Source organism: Canis aureus, chromosome 26 (assembly GCF_053574225.1).
Source record: "Canis aureus isolate CA01 chromosome 26, VMU_Caureus_v.1.0, whole genome shotgun sequence".
In the NCBI taxonomy this organism is placed as follows: Eukaryota; Metazoa; Chordata; class Mammalia; order Carnivora; family Canidae; genus Canis; species Canis aureus.
Window position 1 is genome coordinate 44,561,135 of NC_135636.1, and position 22,425 is coordinate 44,583,559.

At 44.0% G+C, this 22,425-nt stretch overlaps 2 protein-coding genes and 1 long non-coding RNA gene across 6 annotated transcripts in view; 2 read left to right on the forward strand and 1 right to left on the reverse strand.

Annotated features, from left to right (window-relative positions):
• The window catches only part of TSHZ2 (teashirt zinc finger homeobox 2), a 443,868-nt gene that overhangs the window by 144,414 nt on the left and 277,029 nt on the right, over positions 1-22,425 (forward strand). The window lies entirely within an intron of this gene.
• LOC144298534 (uncharacterized) lies at positions 521-10,937 on the reverse strand. Of its 3 annotated transcripts, none has more exons than XR_013365461.1 (3): positions 10,136-10,782; positions 3,261-3,325; positions 521-1,033 (listed from the first exon to the last, which is right to left on the reverse strand). XR_013365461.1 is itself a non-coding variant. In XM_077873604.1 (3 exons), exons 1-3 carry the CDS (start codon positions 10,500-10,502, stop codon positions 783-785), a joined length of 327 nt encoding a protein of 108 aa, XP_077729730.1. In that variant the 5' UTR covers positions 10,503-10,666; the 3' UTR covers positions 521-782. The 3 variants fall into 3 exon arrangements, 1 of the variants encoding a protein (XP_077729730.1); XM_077873604.1 differs by having other exon boundaries at positions 10,492-10,666; XR_013365460.1 differs by lacking the exon at positions 3,261-3,325 and having other exon boundaries at positions 10,492-10,937.
• On the forward strand, positions 8,268-11,873 carry LOC144298535 (uncharacterized). The gene is made up of 2 exons (XR_013365462.1): positions 8,268-10,946; positions 10,978-11,873. It is a non-coding gene; the product is annotated as an uncharacterized LOC144298535 (long non-coding RNA).

Genomic DNA, 22,425 nt, shown 5'->3' on the forward strand with positions numbered 1-22,425 from the left:
TTAAAATATTTTTTAAGAAAAAAAATAAAAATAAAAATAAATAAAACGGCAGCCAGACATGAGGGCTCTAATCCCAGCTCAGCAATTTCTAGCTGTGTGATTTCCCGCAAGTCACTTAATCTCTCTGAGCCTTCGCTGCTGTGCAGACATAATGGGAGAGGGGCCCTTTTCTTCTGCAGGATCAGTGATGTCATTAATGAAGCCTCTGACCTGTAGACGCTGCTTACTAAGCAGTAACTGATGTTACCACTCTTGATGATAATGATTTCGTGCTATTTATGTATCTTGCAACGAAGGAGAAAAAAAAAGAGATGAAGAAGAGGAGAAAACCCAGATTTCAGTTGTCTATAGCGGTCACATCAAACTGAGACCTCCCGAATGTTTGGGGTTGTCATGCGTTTTGCTCTAAGTGAAATACAAGAAAGTCACTGGGACATCTGTGAAGGCATGTGTGTGCTCCTCTCCATATTAGATTACATGTTTTAGGACAATAAATCAGTGAAAGAAAAGTAATAAATAATGCATGCCGAAAATGTGATCATGTTTATTAAGAAGCAACAGCCTTGTCATCTTCATTTTCTTCTTCAGTGACTCTCCCCTCTGAGGGTTTGCTCTTCAGGGACTCCCTGCAATTTAGCTGGAGGCCATTCTCTAATTCTTGTTTGCAAAAATACCTGCTTTGCAAAAATAAGTTAAAGGCTGAGCATCCGGGTCCTCTGATGAGTCGCTCATCAAATCCATCCCATCCTTAGAGGTGGCTTCCTGGGAGCTCCACATTTGTATTATTTTGCGCATTCCCACACGCTGTCTTGTCTCGCAATGGTCTTTCTGCGGCGAGTTTTTAAGAAGTCTCTTCTGTAAAGGCTTTTGGATTTTGGAAAAGAAAACAAAAAACAAAGATCAACTTTCCTTTTTCCTACTCCTGTGCTGCTGCTAAGACGAGATGTTGACGTTAGTGCGTTGTGACATCCAAAGACTTTAATTGGGGCTGCATTATAATCTGTTCCTCTGCACCACTTACACTTGAGTGACCCTGAAAAAGACAAAAAAGGAACCACACTGGCAACCGGTCTTCCAGGGGCCCAAGCACAACTTTGCCTGGTTGGAAGCAGAGCTGTGTGTGTTTCGGAAGAGAGAGAAACAGAAAGGGGCCAAGTGAGGTTGAGATTGGGAGTGATGGGGAGAGAAAGTGAAGGGAAGCAGAAGGCAAGAGAGAGGGAGCCAGAGGGTAAAGAGTGGCTAGCCTTCGAGCCCCTGGCTGAGCCCTCCTCTCTGGAAGGGGATGACAGATGGGCCCTGCAGAGCCATTGCTCAGCACCCCTGGGATGGGATGTTGGTGGCACGGCCTTCCTGTGAATGTCAGTGTCCTGGGTCCTGAGAGATGGTTCCAAACTTTGAGAGTGGCACTAGCTTGAGACTTCAGGCAAGGGTTGGGTTTGCACGTGCCCGAAATACCTTGAAGCCTCCCTCCCAATCCAGAAGGCTTCTGGCATTCTTTTCGCCTTGGTTAATTGTTGCTATCCTCAAGTACAGGAATCCTCCCCCCAAACTCTAATCTTAGAAAACCAGAGCTCCTCCCACCACCAGCACCACCACCACCACCACCACCACCACCATTTCTCTCTGTTCTCTCGATTTCTGTTTGCCATTCCTGTCCCCCTGTTTTCATTTTCTCCCTGGTCCCCTCCCAGTGCCACATTCACATCGCCACACCTGTCTCCTCTTGCTTGGGGTCTGTGTATGATGGCACTTTATCACTGGGCGCCCAGCCCAGCGTGACTGAAGCAGGTTCACGAAATAGTAAATCATTTGGGGACGGAACCCCGAGCTTAATGAGCTTGTCCTGGCACCAACTTATTTATCAGGATTCTCTGTTCATTCCAGTCTACCTGTGAATCCATGTTAATTTTATTTTTTGACTCATTGGCTCCTTCAGCCCCTACCCCTTCACACCCTTGCTTCCTTCCTGTCGTCATGTGTGCACCTGTTCATTGCCCTCTCTCCTTTCTCTCCCTGCCCTCACTAGCATCAGACTGCGTTGCAAAATCAAGGCTTTATGGTTTTATATTACGCATTATATCACCTTCCTGGCCCTCCTTTTCCCTCCCTGGGCGTGAGCCCAGCCCCAGAATTCTTCCACAGGTGCCCACCTCCTTGAACCCTTAGATTCCATGATGCTCACCTCCTTCCAACATTCCAGAACTTCATTCTGTTTTGACTTCTGTCATTGTTAACTTCCACCTGACTCCCATTTGTTCTCAACTTGGTCCCTTTAGACAGAAGCTCTGATCTGCTATTTCCTTGCCTTTGATGTGTCTCCATTTCCTGTAATTAATCTCATTTTCCCTATAGCTCAGCAGCTACATGGACAGCCATAAGAGCAGTGTACCCAGTTCGAGCTAGCTGCCATGCCTCCCCGACCTGTATCTGTTCCGCACGGTCCGCCTCTTCAGTAGACACGGTCTTGCCCCAGGGGTAGAAGGTGGACATGCCATGTGGAAAATCTAACACTGACTTCTGTTCAAGGAAAATCAGACTGCCGAAGAGCCAGGTATAACACCAGTGGGCAGGTCGTTATATTCCGAACACAGAGCTTTGACGGGAAGCTCTATTTTTAAGAAAATGTATATTTGTACATGTGTCTTTATATCAAGTTTCTATGTATATTCAGTCCTCTGAGAAAAACCAATGAAAATCCAACAGAATATCTAGCCATTCCAATAAATCCTATCACATTGCCAAATATAGTCCTGGGAAATTTTTCCTAACTTTGTAGATTCTGTGGTTTCAAAGCTAGTAATACTCCATGTTCCTTTAATTTTTTTTTTTTTTGGTTTTTTATGTTTTTTTTGTTTTTTTTTTTTTTTTTTTTTTTGCTGTTGTTTAATACTCTGTGTTCTTGATTTATCCTTATCAACATTCCTGACACTGACTATGGGGCGTGTTCAGGACCAAAAGGTCTGTTTAGCCTAATCTTTTTAGTACTAGAACAAATAGATTTGAACAGTCTGTCCTCTTAGGATCTTTTATAAGAATGCTGTCCTTGCATTCTTTGATAGATTTGTTTCCATTTTTCTTAAAAAAAAACAAAACAAAACTAGGCTACATGTTTCAGGGGCCAGTCCTTGATATTATCTGGAGGCCCCAACATTCATAAAAATACTTTGAAAATTTAAAGGCATTCTACTCATATGAAAGGCCATTCACTGTCTGTCTCCCATAAGCTTTGGTTTCCTTCCTATAAGGCGGGCAGGACTCACCAGGCCTGGTCAGTGTGTCAATGCTGCGAGACGCCATATAAAGAAATGCTCTGTACACACCACACCTAAAAATGAAGACATTGCGTTGCTATCCTCATGTCTGTGTGGAAAATGGACCAAATTATTATATTTCCTCTGAAACTGTCCACAAGGAGTGTTTGGGTGGATGAGCCAATTAATGTTAGCAAACCATGTTGAGATATAAATTGAACGGTTTTGTACCAAAGAGAACTTTTTTTTTTTCTTCTGACACTGCAGAATTTCCAGTGTTCATTTTACCTGGAGCATTACATGCCTCAATAAAGATTATCCAGCAATTTGACACTTTATCTTCTCCCTGCTTACAAACTGAAATGAGGAGAGTTGGGCATTTTGAAATGCAAGAGTTGATGTATCTCTGATTTTTTATTTTATTTTTTATTTTTTTAATAATAAATTTATTTTTTATTGGTGTTCAATTTGCCAACATACAGAATAACACCCAGTGCTCATCCCGTCAAGTGCTCCCCTCAGTGCCCGCCACCCAGTCACCCCCACCCCCCGCCCTCCTCCCCTTCCACCACCCCTAGTTTGTTTCCCAGAGTTAGGAGTCTTCATGTTCTGTTTCCCTTTCTGATATTTCCTATCCATTCATCTTTCGATGGAGTTTTTAACTCATCCGTCTGTATCTTCTCAAATAAGACTCCTAAACTTGCATCCTTTACAGATTACTCCCAAACTGGCTTTCCCTACCCAAGGGGACAGCATGACCTCGCTTCCAGTCTGTCGCCACACAGCCGTATGTGCAGCACTATGTATCTATGCATGTGCGTATGTGCATAACTTTACATAAATAGGACCATATGATAGCTGCTCCTTTTAAATTGTAATTAGTCACCTTTTCCCTCTTTTTTATGCTTGACTCTCCCATTCTGGGCCATCGCATGCTCACTGCCCCATCTCTACTCCACCTCTGTCCCCTAATCCAAATCAACAACCTGGATGGAACTGCTTCACGCTTTACTCCATACTCATGTAAGTTATACATGATACTTACACTTCTTTTCTCTCTCGGGTTCATACATGCACTCACGTACATGTCACACACACACACACACACACAAGAGTTGTGGCAACTGCTTTTTGAGGGGTTCTGGATTTTGTCTCTGTGTGTAAAATGGAACGCATCTTCCAAGAGTGAAGACATTTGTGTTTGGTTTTTTTTATTTTACTTCTTAAATTGTCATATGGTGAAATTGAATTTTTCTGGTGGTGTACAGTTCTATAAATTTTAATTCCTGTATCAATTTGTATTATGACCACAGCAATCAGTATATAGACAGTCCCTTCACTCCAGGCACCTTCCTCCTCCTTCCCGCTATAACGCCACTCTCCATCCACCCCTCTTCCCTGTCACCCACCAATCTGTTCTCCTTCACCATAGTTCTGGGGGTTTTCATAATGTATATATATAGAATTCTACAGCAATTAACCTTTAGTGACTGGCTTCCTTCAAGCAGCATAATGCCTGTGTGACACGTGATACTTTTTTTTCTCTTAATTCAACTTAAATTCCAGTAGTTAATATGCAGAGTTATATTAGTCAGGTGTAAAATATAGTGATTCAACACTTCCGTGATACTTTTCGAAAGTATCTGTCAATGGTCCCTCTTTAATATTAGCTGAGGAGTGTTCCATTGTATGGAGGTCCTTAAATTGGGTGATCCATTCTCCTACGAGTAGAGACTTGGTAATTGTGCTAGTTAGGTATGCTTGTTCTAGGATTCCATTTCTACTACTTCAGGTTCAGGAAAAGTTTATATTAGTGCATGAATTTGCCAAATTCAAATATTAAGAAAAATCAAAAGATTAGAGAATCCATCATTAGAATTTAGAATTAATTTGAGCTGAAACATCAGATGGACTACCAGGACTAACAAAAATGACCCCTTCCACACACTTTATTTTTTACTCTGTGCCAGGCATGGAGATGGACACCAATGTCCAGTATCTTCTCACCTCTCCTAGGACCCCCTCTGCAGTGGGCACTCTTGCCCTGTCTTACAGAAAAGGAACCCAAAACTCCTCTTCAGGTAACAGCCAAAGCAGGTGGTCCAACTATGGTAGTTCAAAGTCATTGTCCACCCAGCCTCCTCCCTAACAGTTGGAAATGTCTATCAGCTTGTGCTTCTCTTGGCTTTAGTTAGAATTTCCAGCCGCTTTCCACTTAGTAGTTTAGATAAACTTGATATTATAGTTTCCTTTCACTCCTTTAAGTGATGCAAATTGCTTTACCCAAAGAAAGGCATCGCATTACGCCATTACATGAAAAAATCTACTGAGAAAGAAAGAAGAAGAAAAAGATGTTTGGATGTTCCCCCCCCCCCCCATTTTTCTTTCTGACTGATTTAAATGACTGCTAAGACTCCCCCGCCCCCTTTTCTCTTGTTAAGTGAAGATATTCAGGTCTTATATACAGAAGCAAAAAGAAGGGAAGAGATGATAAGTTATCTGATAAAGTTGATGAATATAGTCGAGATTATTCATGGGGGTAGAGGTGGGTGAGAGGACACATCTCCCCTCACCTTCTGCTCCACATCACCACCATGTTCGGGGGGATGGGGCTTGGGGTTCCAAAAACTTAAAATACATGCAGGGAACCAATGATCTACTTCAGTTTCCCGCTGTAGTTATGTTCTGGTGATTATTTGTTTGCCTTCGTCATTGTTGATGACGCTTTCATAGCCAAAAATTGAAGAAGGGAAAATCTGCTAGCAGGAAGTTCGCTTCCATTAGCCATGTAGCATCTACAGCTGGGCAGACAGATGGATATATCGCCACGTTTCTTTCTTTCTTTCTTTCTTTTCATCCTAAACACTGTATATCGAGTAAATAGTTTTCCCCAGGAAAAATCTTGCTGGCTCTGGCACCAAGAATTCAGCTCCTGGAGCTTACATAACTGTGCTTCATGCATTGGGCAGCTCAAGATTCTAGCTTCTGCGAATGACTCTGCTATAAATGGAATGACTTTGTAAATGGCTGTCAGGAACTGCCCCTCCATTAAGGAGCCACGTCTGGCCCATCACAACTGCCATCATCCCTCTCTCCCCCGGCCTATCTGCCACTAAATCCTGTTTGGTCTACTTTTGAAATGGCTCTCAAATGGGCCCCTTTCCACTGCCACCTCCACTGCTGCATCGAGACCTTCGTCACCTTTCTGATGCATTAATATCATCATCTCCTAACTGGTCGCTGTGCATCCAGGCCCTGGAATCCACTCTTATTGGCAACAGAAGTATCTTTGTAAAGCAAGGCTCTGATCTGATTGTGTATTCCTTAGAATACTATGATTCCCACAGTTCCAAACAAGGTTCGCAGAAAACCAGTGTATGATTTGGGGGAAATATACAAATGAATACATTTTATTTGAAGAGTTATTTAATTTTAGAGTTATATCTTATTGGTGCTGAGCCTAATTTTCCATCCTTGATAGGCACTTATAACCTCCTTTTAAAATAAGTTTAATAAAGTGCGCTTTTCTTAAGCGGACTGCCTAAAAAAATAAATCCCTAAATCAGTGGCCCATATGGCCAAAATTGTGAAGATGGTCTGCAGATGACTGAACCTTGGAAAACACCAGCAGGGAAACAAAGTCCAAACCCTTTTGCCCATCATTAAAGATCTTTCACCACTGGTTTCCCTAGAATAGCAAATAGGCCCATTGGTGCCTGCCCTCCTTCTTCCCCAAGACCAACAAGAACTTCTTCTCCACTGTTAGTCACATCAAATATTTTATAGTTTTCTAAACATATTAAGGCTCTTATATTTGTACATTTCCTTTCCCCTCACCACAAAAATAACATCCCTTTTGTCTGGATTATATTTTTCTACCTGGTGGACTTCTACACATCCTTCAAAACCCAGTTCACATGAGCCCATCTCTTCTCTAGGATTCTTTGGGAGAATTCACCAGGACTCTGCGCTCCTACTTTCTGCTGTATGGCTTTCAATACTTGATATTTTGGCCATCTGTCTAAGTCAGTATCTACTTCCATACCCAGAACTAATGAACCTCACTGAGCTGCACCTAAATCTGTCTCCAATGGTCATTGATGGGCATAGTGAAAGGGCTTAGCTGTTTGCTGAACAAATAAAGAAGGAAACAGCTGAGTAAATCAAGCCAGATTCTTTCTTCAATGGGAGGGTATGTGTAGAAAAGTGAGGTCTCACACACAACACATCTGCCAAAAGAAAATCATCACGATGCACCATCCTCCCTGCTAAGTGGATCTCAGAAAGTTATTCTGATGGTGTTTCTCAAACTACTTAGCTGCAACTATCTGTTCTTCTTAAATTACTCTGAAGCATTTACCCTTACTAAACGGTGATACAGCAGCACAGATGCCTTCTCGTAACACTTGTAAGACTTATTATAATTGCTTGCTCTCTACCTTCCTCCCAGACTCCGACTTCACTAGAGTAGGGATGGAGTCATTTCGTTCAGTGCAGTACCTAAGCCCAAGGACAGGGCCAGGCAAAGGGTAGGTATTTAGGTGTTTCTTGAATAAATGGCATCTGAATCTTCCATCTGTTTGGCCAACAGACTCTCAGCTTTTCCTTGCAGGTTACGGACTGTGCAAGGTGGCGTGAGAAAATCAGGTTGCCTACTTCCAGGGAAAGCCCCTCCAAAACAAGTGCCTACCTTTGACTATGTTCCCACTCGGCCCTACGGTGACACCATTTGCCAGCCTGGAGTATTTTCTTTCTTTCCTTGAATTCCCATTGTCCATGCAACACAAATCAGGCAAATCTGTGCACCTGGCCAGCATTTTGCTTTCAACTATCCATACAAGTGCATGGTGATCAGAGAGTGCATCAGATAAAGGGATGAGCAGAGTGGCTGGCATGGCAAGGCCTCAAAACTTCTATTATAATTTATGATAACTTATCACTATTTTTACTTTCCTAATGATCATTAAGTGTCATGTGCAAAACTTGGCCCTCTTTCTAGTTCCTTTGATAATTTTATGTCCAGTCCTTAAGCCATCTGATTATTTTGGGGGGATCATACTAAATCTTACCCACTGGCTTTAGTTATCTCAAAAGATTTTTGTGTGTTTCTCAGCATGTAATTATTTTAGGACCCTTGCTTCAAAAATGATCTATTAAAAAAAAAAAAAAGATCTATTCTCAGGGTGCCTGGGTGGCTGAGTCGGTAAAGCATCTGACTCTTGATCTCAGTTCAGGTCTTGATCCCAGGGTCATGAGCTCAAGCCCCAGATTAGGCTCCAAGCTGGGCATGTGCCTACTTAAAAGAAAAAAAAATCTACTCTCATCCTCTTCATTTTCATTCAAGCATGTACTTTATTCAGCCACTATTTGATCTAACTAGATCTCAGGGTTTCTAGTTCATTAATTCATTAATTCATTCAGTAAATATCCAGTGATATTTACTCTATACCAGATACTGTTCTAGGCTCTGGGGACACAGTGTTAAACAAGACAACAGCTCTTGTCCTCATAAAGAGTTCATTCAAGAGGAGTCTGGGTGGCTCAGTCAGTTGAGCATCGCACTCTTGATTCTGGCTCAAGTCATGATCTCAGGGTAGTGAGATAGAGCTTCGAGTCAGGCTCCATGTGCAGTGGGGAGTCCGCTTCTCTCCCCTTCTCTGCACTCCCCCATGCCCCACTTGTGCTCTCTGTCTTTCTAAAATACATAAGCCTTAAAAAAAAAAAGTTTATTCAAGTGAGAAGACAAAGAGAAAAAGGAATGATATATAAATATAGCGACATAATATGATGCTATATTACAGTGTGTTAATATAATAATAAATTATGATATGGGCATTACAAAAAAAGCCAGAAGATGAATAGTGGTTTTGACCTGAGTCACAAAGTCAGTGGCTTCCTGGTTTAGTTCCTTGTACTGGCCACCCCAGCTATATTCCCTGGGTCAGCCAGGCACCTGACCAAACCTGTCTTACCTCACCACCCAAACCAGCTTCCCAATGACCTTTGCACATTTCCAATCTAATCAACTCCCCTTACCTTCCACTGTTGATAACTCTAATCTACGCATCACTCTGATCACTCTGGGCACATAGAGAGCCTTGGGAGTAAATAAAGCATCCTGGAAAGACTCATCTCTTTTTGATCCCCCCAAAATAATCAAATGGCTTAAGGACCGGACATAAAATTATCAAAGGAACCAGAAAGAGGACCAAGTTTTGCACATGACACTTATAATCATTAGGAAAGTAAAAATAGTGATAAGTTATCATAAATTATAATAGGAGGTAAGTTGGGGGGAGGGTACGGGACACCTCATCCTTCAGGACCTTTCCCAAATCCCCTCTTTTGTCACATGCGTCAGTGATGAAGCCTTGTCTCTGCATATGAAAGGTATGTTTCAGCTAAAGAGAAATTTGCAGAGGTTTCCCCCTTGCACTGTGGAAACATTATTTAGCAGAGCATATTGCATGAAGGTAGGTGGCATGGACACACATTGTTGAATGTGTGTGTGTGTGTGTGTGTGTGTGTGTGTGTGTTTGGGACCTTTTGAAATTAATCATCCTGGGGGTCTGGAAGCTACTAGATTCCATTGGGGGGGATAGTGCAGTGAGCCCCTGGGGAGCCCTACTATCTCCGTGGTGGACAGAGGAGCGGAGCAGCTCCTGAGCAGACAGCAGAATGAGCTGCAAGGAGCCACTCCAGGCCAGCATCCAGGCTCCCTGGAGTCCTCTGCTTCTGCCCAGCCCTTTCCAAGACTGGCGAATGTTGGGAGCCCAAGGCATCATTAGTATCCTTCCATCACTTCCTCATTAGTTCTTAGATAGTGTTTTAATGACAGCTTGAGAGGCTCCGCATCCTGGCCTCCTTCTATTTATGATCCCCACCGTGTTAATGTGCACTTAATGAGAAATTCTTGTCTTGCTTGTAAATCCTGTAGCCGGCATTCAATTTATTGACAGATGTTTGCTTGGATCTCTTTAAAATTACTTCATAAATCTTCCAGGATAAAAGGCCTCAAGTTTGGTTATTAAGACAGGACCTTGTTGACAGTTTCATATTTAACTGTTTAGAACTCAACTGTCAGGCTTGTAACGGGGTGCGCGGCCGAGGGGCACCCGGCCTGAGCGCCGGTCGTTGCATCTCTGGAACCTTCCAGGGCCCTCCCCGGCGAAGGGTGTCTACCGTGCCTTGTAATCCCTTCGGTTAACTTCTCGGTGACCTCGCCGTGCTTCGCACTTACTCATTCAGCATATCGGCGTGTCAGCGTGATGAAGTGCCTGGGCTGATGGGAGCGAGGGGCTGAGCAAGCCGCCGCGCCTCCATCAGCAGGGAGGGGCGCGGATGGGAGCCGGGGGGCCGAGGTGGCACCAGCTGCAACCCCGTGCGTTCCAACCGCACCTTTGGGCAGCAAGGCGTGCACGTGGTGGGCGGGGGGATGCTGCTTGGAAGTCTTAAGCCCGCCCACACTCATCTTCTGTGGCCTTTTCCATGCCATCTCTGAATCAAGACTTTTTTTTTTCCTATTGCCAGTGGTCCAAAACTCACCTCTAAATGGTTTAAGGAAAAAGATTTAAAAAAAAAAAAAAGGTGGAAATAGAGTTAATGGACTCATGTGATTGAACTGTACAGGAGTAGTTGGCCTCAGGGCTGGCTTGGTCCAAAGGGTGAAATCACTCTGCTTTACACTCTTTCAGGGTGAAATCACTCTGCTTTACACTCTTTCTAGAGTTTTCCTTCCTCTATGTGAGCATCACCTGCAGAACCCCTGGGGGGAGGGGAGGGCAGATGCTCCAGGCAGCTTCTAGCTCAGACCCAGGACAAAAAACCACCTGCACCTGCTTCTCTTCCAAATGCACAGGAGGAAAGGGCTTGTGGCATCTCATTGGTCCTGCTCGGGTCACATGGCCACGCTTTAGCCAATCACCGTGGTCCGAGGTAGGCTCCCTCCTGATTGGCGAGGTCTGCGTCACGTGAGGAGCCTCCCCGGAAGCGGCGGGAATGAAGATGGCGGAGGCGGAGGTGGATGCTCCAGGGCTACAGGGAGCTCTCGTTACCCCGAGGAAGGAGCCCCACAGCCAGGCAGCATTAAGACCAATGTTCAAACGCCCGGATCAAGTTCAAAACAACATCCTGCCTTGCCTCATTCTCTTCATTTCACTCCGAAGCGTTGTTAGGCGTCGGCAGCCCCTGTGCTCAGCCCGAGTTGGGACCCACCCTGTTGGAGGGATTGCATCTCCAAGATGGGAAAAATTTGAGAAAACCCGGGAGAGGCTGGTTCATTGAGAAGTTCTCTCAAGCCTGTAACAGTAATAGGATGCAAGAGAGAGTTGCTCCACTTAAGGCTACCGCAAATCGGCGGTTTGCATGGAAGATGATAACGAGCGGTTTGGGCCAAAAATAGAGTGTTTTTTTGCTTACTCGCTGGTGTCCTGTCACATCGCATTGCTTGAGTTGTGTCGCCTCGCATCGGGCAGCGCGGCCTCCGTGGGCGCTGACATGACCCACTGCTTCGTGGCGCTTAGGACAAGCGTTTGGGGGGCTTCTCTCCCCAACCCGGTTTCTTTGCACGAATGCTGTTTCCCAGAGGAGGCACGTGTGAATATGAATTGAAAAACACATCCACCGTTTGAGCCAGAATTTATTAAGGGGCCTATGGGAAGGAAGGCGCTCCAAGCATCTTATTCACAGTCCCTGACAAGCCTCAGCAACCATCCGGATCTTTAGCCCAGAATCCTCCACCTTTACTAAAATCTGATGTTTACAGATTCGAAGGTGGAAACTTGTGAAAAACGAAGGGGGGGCCCTTTATGGCCGGCAGCTGGACAGTCAGCGTGGCCTTGATTTTCTGTGAGACCTACTGCCGGAGCCCACGAGAAGCACATTCCTCCCAAAGATCCCTGTCCTAATCTTGGTGCACAGTTGCCTTGTCATGTTAGCCACTAAGCCTGTATAATGTCTGATACATGGTCCGGACTGTCGTGGTCCCTCAATGTATTTTAATTCCTTGAATCCTGCAGTGGCCTTGAATATTATTATTTCCTGTCATGCCGGTGAGGAAACTGGAGGCACAGAGCTATTAAGTAACTTAACCTAATGACCGATAATTTGTGGAGCTGAGATTTTTTTTTTTAGATTTATTTATTCATGATAGACATAGATATTCAAGATAGATATCTTTTTTTAGATAGAGAGAGAGAGAGAGAGGCAGAGAGAGACACAGGCAGTGGGCGAAGCAGGCTCCATTCCGGGAGCCCAATGCGGGACTCAATCCCGGGACTCCAAGATCGCGCCCTGGGCCAAAGGCAGGCACCAAACCGCTGAGCCACCCAGAGATCCCCTGGAGCCGAGATTTGAGCTCACACAATCTGGCCCTTGAGCTGTGCTCCAAATATGATGCTGTGTTGCCCATACCGAAGGTCATATGGAAAAAAACATTGACTCAAGATTTGCGGTACTAAGTGGTGACAGATGTATAAAACATGAGTTAAATATTATATATGATATGTAATACAAATACATATGATCATATATAAATATGTGTCACATTATGTGATTATATATTTTTGTATATTACTTTATATATTTATATGTTTATATTACATTTATATAGATAGAAGTTTATTTATATATATAAACTTTCTCCTCAAAGAATTGAGTCAAGATGTAATAATACAGATCATAATGGTTTAAAAAAGAAGATAAGAAACCAGAGCAAAATTAAATTTGTTAGAACAATAAAGTGAAGTTGGGACGGATGTAATTTTAGAGTAATGTCTGCGACAAAATTTCAGGCCTGGGCATCCTGATAAACAAAGCCCAAAGGGGATGAGTGAAGAGCGATGACATTTGCAACATCCCAAGGTTTAAGCAGGCTCATGCCCAAGTCTCAAAACAAGAGTAAGGAAGGATTTGTCCCATGGTCCTCAGACCACAACATGGTGGAAGCAGAGGGTTGTGAGGAGCTTCACCTTCTTTTAAAGGACAGGAGTTGGGGCAGAAGAGCCCAAAAGAAAACCCTTGTACTGACACAAAAATAACAGAGCAATTCTGATTCTTGAGCAAGATATTTAATGCCTATGCATCTATTTTCTTATCTGTCTAAAAATGCTGTCTTTGTGTTTCCCCGGAATGAAACCTGGAAACAAATGCTTTCTTTGGTTGTTGGTCCCAGGAGAAACTGCTAGGGGAGTGGAGGGGAAGACGGGGAAGGCAAAGATATGAATAGAAGGATCCAGCAAGTAACCACTGTGGACAACTGGGGTTTGATGCTGCTGGGGCGAGTGTAGCAACTCAGAGTTGTCCCAAATGAGGGGTAAAGGTGCTGGGACAGTTTTCCACCAAAACTCCATCTGCCGTAACCTAAGGGCTTCTTCCAGGGGCATTCCCATCCACCACCATTTTCTAGCTTGCCCAATGCTCCCATGACATGCTGGGAAGAGAGAGGTCCTTGCCCAGGAGATGTAGACAGTGGACTGCCAACATCCAGTGTGGGTAATAGTGGCACCTGCCTCCAAAGGTGGCCATGATGATTGAGTGAGGTAATGCCTATAAAGCACTTGGAATGATATCTAACTTAAAGAAAAACTTAAAAGTTGGAAAATAGTATACGGGCCCACGAAACTAAAAAGGGCAGGAAAAGATCTTGAAGCTTCAAAAAACAGTGGATCCAGGTGCTCAAATGTATGGGGTTAGGCAAAGGGTGGGGGTGAATAGCCTATGCAGAGGTGTCCAGAGTTGAGCCCCACCAGATGGCATCTCTGTGGCCCCTTTCACATCTAGCATGCTAAGCAGATCTATTCTCAGATACTGAAAACACACTCCGATAATCAGTCAATGCAGTGGAGGGGGGGAAATGAGTCAACGCCGTTTGGCATCATGTAGCTAAATCCGCCAGTTGCGTGATGGACGGTTTCATTTCTCTACGGGCTGTTTTGGCATTGTGTAGACACAGCCTAAATTGGTGCCCGCACCTCCCACTAATCATGCTCTGAGAGGGAGAATGTGGAGTTATTGAGATCCCCAAGCAGCACTTTGGCGCACACACTATCTAACGATATCAAGAGATGAAGGAGGCCTTTGAAATGAGCTTTCGAGAGTGAGTAATGACCTTCAGGATGTGGTGCAGGGATTGTCTTTTGAAACTGGTATATCTTGATGGATGATTGAAAAGCTGCTGTCTTTGGTATAGTTTTTGCGGTTTTATATTTGGGGATGTGTAATAAATAAATGTGTAATTGCCCTCAACATGATGCAAGACCAGGAGGTGAGGATGAGACAGAAAAGTCCTATAACAGCATAAAATTTGATTAGGATCCCCATTGATAGGCAAGGCAGTGTTGTGTGAACAAAGGATGGTCTGTCTTAAGTTGACCAAGATAGAATCCAAGACAGTGAAGAAGAAATTCCAGCAGCTGGTTTCTGGGGAGGCCCGGAGGGGGGCAATAAAGATGGGTACTCTCATTTTTAACATCCTCATGGAAGGAGTTTCGGTAGCCGTATTGATACCATAATGACAGCCTAAATTGTTTATCTTGTAATTCTGCAGCTTAAACAGTATTTATAAGGCATTTGCAGCGTTCTTTCTAATTGATGGAAGTGGCTATCTTTCTTCCCCATTTGTTGAGATCTGTTCTTCCATTTTCGTGCTAACGTTGCTTTCTGTGCCCGAGATGTTAATTACATTGGTTTTTAAAATTTTGATTCTTTGCAATCACAGTTCAGCTAAATGTGTATGTGTGTGTGTGTTGTCTTCCATTGTGATTCCCATTACTGGCTTTATACACGGATAAATCTGTCTGTGTCTCCCAAATTACCTTTGATCTCTGTTGGCAACAATGGGTGGGTAAGAGCCTTAGATACTATATATGGTGTCTAGAAACTGGGCTCAGCTTTCTTTTCATTCCATGTTTTATTGGATAGATCAAAGGATGTTTTTAATATCACTGTATAAGCTCTATTAGAATTTAGAAGATTTGCATGTTAACAATTTTGTGTTTATCATCTACAAAGAAGGCATGAGACACAGAGTTTAATTTTAGCCCTACCTTCTTCAATCCAATTTAGAACTTTAAATGATCACAAAGGTTTAATAATGTTTAATAAATGATAACTAATTAATTATAAAAAACTTTAATAACATCATTTCTTAATATCATTGGAAAAGAGAAGAGGTTTTTGACTGTTGGTTGCCATCTCGCTAGTTTTTTTTTTTTTTTTTTAGTTTTATTTATTTATTCATGAGAGACAGAGAGAGGGAGAGAGAGAGAGGCAGAGACACAGGCAGAGGGAGAAGCAGGTTCCATGCAGGAAGCTCAACATGGGACTCGATCCCGGGACTCCAGGATCAGGCCCTGGGACGAAGGCGGCACGAAACCGCTGAGCTACCTGGGCTGCCCCATCTCACTAGTTTTAACGTGATTTATCTGAAACTAAGGTTTAACCTGCTTCTCAATACTTAGTTCAGCCATATTGATGCACAAGATTACACAAAATAAATGATGGCTCTGCATCTTACAAGATTTTGTTTTCGTTAGGCTGCTTAAATTGAGTCACTTGCACACACCTGATCGAGGTAAATGTCTCTTTTGGAAAGTCTCTAAATTCCTGTAGCATGTATTTTCTATGTCATATTATCTAGCATTTTATTATCTACCCCAATTTCAGTTGTCCCCCACAAATCCCATGAGTGTGATTTTCCTTTGGAGCCTTGATTTCAAACTTCTTGAACAGTGGTTCTCAACTGGGACGGGGTGGGGGGCACTTTTGTTTCCCAGGAGACACTTGGCATTGTCTGGGGACATTTTTTATTGTCACGACTAAGCGACGGAGGTGGGTGTGCTAATGGTATTCAGTGGGTAGGGGCCGGGGATGCCACTAAACATCCCACAGTGCGCAGGCCAGCACCCACAACAGGAACTACCTGACTCAGTGTCAGTAGTGCCAAGGTTGGGGGTTTCTGCCTGCTTAGCAAGAAGCTAGCCATCTGTTTCTTAGTTTCTTGCTTTGGATCCGGTACAGACCTGATGCCCAGTGGGTGCTCAGATTCAATTTTAAATCAAGTTGATCAAGTGACCCCAAGTGGATCTAAGTGCAGAGGTTTTCAACTGAATGCAATATATGGAAATCACTGGTGGGGGACTGGGGGGGGTGGGGAGGAGGGAGAAAAGAGTGTGATGCGAAATAGGAAAAAAAATAAGCATCAAGAAAAAGAAGCCACCTCCTGCTCCTTCCTGTGATTGCCATCAACATAAAAAGGCAAGGTTGTTAATCTTCAGGGGGCAATCTTTGTGTGGAGGGAATCCCTTGGGGGGCATTGGGAATTTTATTGCTTTTCGTTGGGGGCAGTGTAAAATGGGGTAATTTAGGCTTGACAAACAAATCTTGACTCACTTTTTTCTGAGGCTCCAGCAGGAAAATAGAATTCTCACGGAGCAGGGCTCAACCTTTTCCTCCATAAATCACGAGAGTAGGTGAAAATTTGGCTAATATCCAGGGCACCGCAAAGAAATAAACAATGCCAAAGCAATCTGGGGCTTATTGGACACCAGCTTCTCCATGGATACATATTTCTTCTGCTTGTTTTGATCTCATACTTTTCTTCCCCGCCTAAGCTAAAACTTTCTCGGTCTCTTTCAGACTGTCTCTTAGGTGAGGCCTTTGGAGCAGGACCCTGACAATGTCCTGGTCAGCTCTTTTAGGGTTTCTTTTTTTTTTTTTTTTAAAGTTGATTTCCTGTTCTGGTGAGCCATCCATCACTGACGTCCCCCGTCTGTGCTGCTTGTCTGTGACAGAATGAGAGGTGTCATTTATCACTGGGGCTTGCGGAAGCTGTGGGAAGAGGGATTGAAATTTTTTCTGGAAGGCCTCAGTGTCTACTGGCTGCCAGATCATTAAAAAAAAGGGGGGGGGTGCTTTCCAAAGAAAGCTGTGTGTGATGTGATTGCACTTACTGTCAGGGAGAGGCTGAAAGAAAGGAGGACATCAAAAGGGAGCGGGAGAAAGAGGCAGAGGAAAGAGAGAACTTTCTGCCAGGGGCATTGAAAGTTCTTGAGCTGCGGATGCACGGATTTGCTGTGGTTCGGTTTCAGTTTGTGCATGCTAAGTAAGTGCTTTAGAGATTTCCACAGTGCTCCTGGTGCCAGTGAGGAAACCGAAACAGGAAGCCTCTTTAATAGCACTTCTTCACATCACATATTATGTAGGGCGCGGAGACAGACTTTGTACTGTACGGGGCATGACTTGCAGCACAATTGTTGAAGAGCTGAGGCAGGAAAACCTATCTGCACAAAAGCAGAGGATCCCAATAAATCACAAGGCAAAAGTGAGACCCACCAGCGGGGCCCCTTCTCCAAAGAGACGTTTACAGCATCCTGTTTGCTTAAGTGCACTCGGAAAATGCCTGAGAATACCCTCTTCCGGCTCCCCTTTGGGCACCAAGTCCAACCCTGAAGAGATCTCCAGGGATCAGGGAAGAGACTCTGCTAATCATTTCTTTGCAGTGGGAGGCATCCTTCTTCCTTCTCTCTGCGCTGTCAGAGCAATAGAAATAAGTGGAAGCCTTGGTCGCGCTGCCCAGGTGCCAGGCACTGTGCTGAGTGCTGACTTGGGCACTTCGATCCTCACTGTGATCCTGTGGGAAGGGTCTTTCTACTTGGGGAGGTGCCCCTGGAGCACAGAGAGGCCAAGTAACTTGCCCAAGGTTGCTTGTTTTTTGGGATTCGATTCTAATCCGGGTGCTTTGGTCCCAGACTCGGTGCCCTGAGCCTCTGATTGTGAGAGTGGAAGGGGGGGCAGGGTGAGGAGGCCAGGTGACTGGGAAAGCCTTGTTACCTGCGGAAATTAGCAACTTAACAATGGGCCGAAGCGAGAGTGGGTCAACCACACCAGTAGGTCAAATTGGTCCCATGGCCTGTTTTGTGCAGCCAGTGAACTAAGAGTAAGTTTTACACAGTTTAAGAGGTAGGGAAAAAACTTGTGAAATTTTGTTTTCTTGCTTGTGAAGTAAGCACCTGCTCAACATCCTCCATGTTGCCCCCTGTCCCACAGACCCTAACCTATTTCCTGGCTGGCCCTATCCAAGGAAAAGTTTGCAGACCTCTGACCTAGGTAAAGTCACTTACAGGGAAAAAAAAAAAAAGAATAAAAAGAAAAAGAAGGAGGAGGAAGAAGAGGAAGGGGAGGAGGAAGGAGAGAAAGAGAAGAGAGGCAGGGAGGAAAAGGAAGAGAAGATTACAAAAGGAAACAAAAAGAAAAAAGAATGTCTTTTCCCAGCAGATAAGAAAACTGAGATTCCCAGCAGGGGAGCCCCGAGGCCCCCCCACTGGCCACACCGGCCACCCTATGCTCGGCCCCACGTACATATACTCATGTGCGAAGGCCATCCTTTCAAAATAAGTTTCTCTTGACTGCTTTTTCACAAAGCCTGCTGCTTCGAGAGACAAATTAGCTATTAGGTAATCTAGTTAATTGACAAGTGACTTAACTAATTACCCTAACATGCTTATTAAATGTTACCTTTCCCATTCTCAACACATTGTTAGAGCATCAATTTATGTAAGGCCTTATCATATCACTCTCTCCTGACAGCACATTCCCTATTAAAACAGAGGGAGCATGGGGTGTGCTTTTTCTATCATTATATATTCTCTCCCTCTGTGGTTAGAGTCAAAAGAGAGAATTAGGAGCCCATCCCTATGCAGCCACGATGTCCAATTACACTGGCACATGGTCACCCAAATGGATCAGGAATGGACAAAATAAAGAAATAATGTGTGTTATCAAGCCTGACCTAATAGGTAGAACAAAAGCTGAGGGAAAACTCAGTTTGACTCTTGACTATAGCCTTTCATCACTGAGGAGGCTGGTGTCTTTATTCATACACATCAGTAAGTCTGCACCTCAAACTCTTTGGAGCAGATGCATTTTGAAATTCATAGTTTTTCAGATTTTAGAAAGAGAACATGATACGTATACTATATATTACATAGCACCTCCAGTGAGGTTGGGAATAGCATCTTTACTTAAAAATATAAATAATTCTGCTGTGAAATGTGAATATTACTGAGGGAGGTTTTTTTTTTTTTTTTTTTTTTTTTAAGTTTTAAAATGTCTCAAGTCAGTTCAGGTCTGATTTTCCACTAACTGAATTAGTGGTTTTCAGAAAAACTTGGTTTTCAGAGCTTTTAGGATTTCTGATTTGTACATAAGGGATTGTGGACTAGCACAAATATTTTACTAATCTTATAGCTTTTCTGATAACTATAGGCTTCTAGTTATTTTAAAAGCTTAATATTTAACATAGTTATAGGTATGGAAATGGTTGGGGATTATCCCGCAGAGTAGTGTGAGTGAAGCACAAGATATACATGGATGTGTACTATTTATGTAGAGATAAATCATGTATCACAATGGAGATCATGATACGTCCTGTATACCATGATGTGTATAATGAGATATACGAACACCTGTTATAAAATACAATCCAATATCAGAAGGTTGGAATTAAACACAAAGACTCTTTTTTGTTTGTTTGTTTAAAATGGACAAAAAAGAGAGAGGGATGCTGGAAAAGATATGAAACATCACTTGGCAAACTCCAGTTTCTGCAGGCATCACGGAGATACCGTGTTCCTGAGATGCTCCTTTCTTCACACATGTATGAAACCGGCATGCACCCTCCAGTTTGGGGTGCACCATGAGTTGACTGGCAACATACTTTTTTTTTTTCCACTTTCTTGACAGTAATAACCATAGCATCAAAAACATCTTAAAATCAACTTAACTGCAGTAATGAGATGAGCCCGGGGGGCCCTTGGTGACCTGGGGAGGGAGCTCACACTCCATCTGTAGAGGACTCTAATCCTAACCCTAGCCCTAACCCGAACCAATAATGCAATGGTTGTTGCTGCACAGAAACAGACCCAGAGTGGCTGATCTTCCGATGTTTTGAGAGAAACTGGAAATTCAGATATACAGTCACAATAGTTAGGGGGTGGCAATTAAACCATCACATATTAACCTTCTACAGGCCAGACAAGACTAGTCTCCAGGCTAGATCTGCCCCATGGCCTACACAACACCTAGAAAGTTCTCATCAGTTGATTGGCCAAGATTGCTGATATAGTTACTTGTCTGAATCCAGTATATCTGACTCCTGTGGTTTCCATTTTTGTCTGATTATTTGAAATGAGAGTGAAATGATTTTAAAACGCACAAAACTTGAAACTCTGGAAGCTCACGATATAGAGGCGGATAGTCAAGTAAACAGATGTTTGGGACATGGTGTGATGCTGCTCTAGCCCTGGGAGCCAGAGGAGAATGGCCAAAGCCAGTCCTGGATAGTTAGAAAAGGGCGAGGCATGCCAGGGCTGAGAGGAGGACAGGTGGAGGGGTGATGTGGGGAGCAGTAGACAAGGATGCTCCAGGTAAAGGGAACAGCATGTGCAAAGGCCAAGAATAGCTCATTGTAACAGCATCTTTCTCAGAAGATCTTTTTTTAAAAAATAGGATTCCCTGTAATCCAATCAGGACACATTGTACAGCCTGATAAATCCCCAGATAATTCAGTTGACTTAGTAGGGAGGTGACAAGAGAAGGGATAACTGCTGCCACACCCTGTAGCTCTGTAGCGGGCGAGCAGCGAGTATCTGCAGGCTGGGATTTTGTCAGAGCTCTTAGAGCGAGAGCTGCCCGGTGCCCAGCCAGAGGGGGCTGTGGCCATGCAGCACTGGGTGACAGGTTCCTGTCCCTGAGTATCTGCTCCTGCAGCTTGCCTGCAACACCTTCCCCCCCCCCCCCTTCCTGGTCTTGGTCTTAGATGACCGCGTCAAATTGTGCACAGGGCTATTCTTAGACTGCAAGCAAGAGCAAGTGAAACTTTGTACCTTAGGCAGAAAGGACTCCAATGGAGAGTTTACCAGTCACTCCCAAAGCAGTTGGAAGGCTGCAAACAGGCCGATGCCACCCTGAGTCCAGAAATCAGAATCGTAGACCCGTCTGTCTAGGTGCCACCACTGGACTAACCATCCAAACATGTCTTCATGTTCTTGACTTCTGTGCTCGAGATGCAAGTCCCACGAAGGAGAGCATCATGGGCTCACCTGGAGCAGTTAGCGATGGCTGCACAAATCTCATCCCTAGAACTAGCAGCTTAAGACACGGACCACTTATTCAGCTCATGATCCTGCAGGGGGCCCATTTAGGCTAGGCTCACTGAGGCCTGGTTGCTTCTGCGAGGCTCCAGATGGCATGACTTGGCACTACTCCATGTGCTCTCTCTCCCTCTCTCTCTCTCTCACTTGTCCAGCACACCAGCCTGGGCCTGTCCCATGGTAGAGGCAGGGTTCAGAGAACAAAAACCCAAGAGGCCTTTTGTGGGCTAGTCTCAGAACTACACTGCGGTCACTTCTGTTGGACAAATAAGTCAAAAGGCCAGCCCAGACTCAAGCAGCAGAGATGTAAATGCTGTCTCTTGGTGGAAGGTGCTTCCAAGTCACGAGGCAAAAGATGTGTACACAATTCATCATCGGTCAGACCATACCAGTTTGAGTCCCAGGCCTGTCCCCACACTGGAGGGTAGGGGACACAAATAAGAGTCTTATCAGACTGTATTTAGTCAGGAATAAGTAGTTCCCCAAAAGGAAATCTCAGTTCTGTGAAGGGAAAAAATAAAATTTTTTAAAGAGAATTGCTCTTATATGCAATTTGGTCTTTTTTCAGAAGCAAAATTTCTCTTTTAGTTGTAAAATAAAACAAATTATAAAACCAGGCTCTGCAGCTCCTCTTGCCCTCCTAGAATGTTACAAACGGCCACCTGCCACATGCAACCACTGTTGACAGCATCTTGTCCCCAGAAAGCCAGAGTGTGGTCCAGGGATGCTCGATTCAAATATCAATTTCTGAAATACCTGGCTTCTCAATGTTAGTTAATCCATATTTATTTTTCTAGACTACTCCCGTCCTCATTGACCATTCCTTTCTTTGAAAACTCGGAACCTACTGAAATCCAGAGGTAGTTATGAAATCTGGGGTTGAGCCTGGTCCAGTCACTTGCTTCATGTAGGAAATCACTTGACATCTCTAAACCTCAGTTTTCTCATCTGCAAAATGGGTGTAGAAACATAACCACCTCAAAACGTTGTGAGGGGTAAATGAGACAGTATATACACAGAGCACA

What these genes read in the sequence shown, in the direction of transcription:
- LOC144298534 (XM_077873604.1), bottom strand. An exon ending in TGACACACTGACCAGGCCTG is followed by an intron (nt 1,034 to 3,260) that starts GTGAGTCCTGCC and finishes TGTCTTTTTCAG; the next exon opens with GGTCACTCAAGTGTAAGTGG.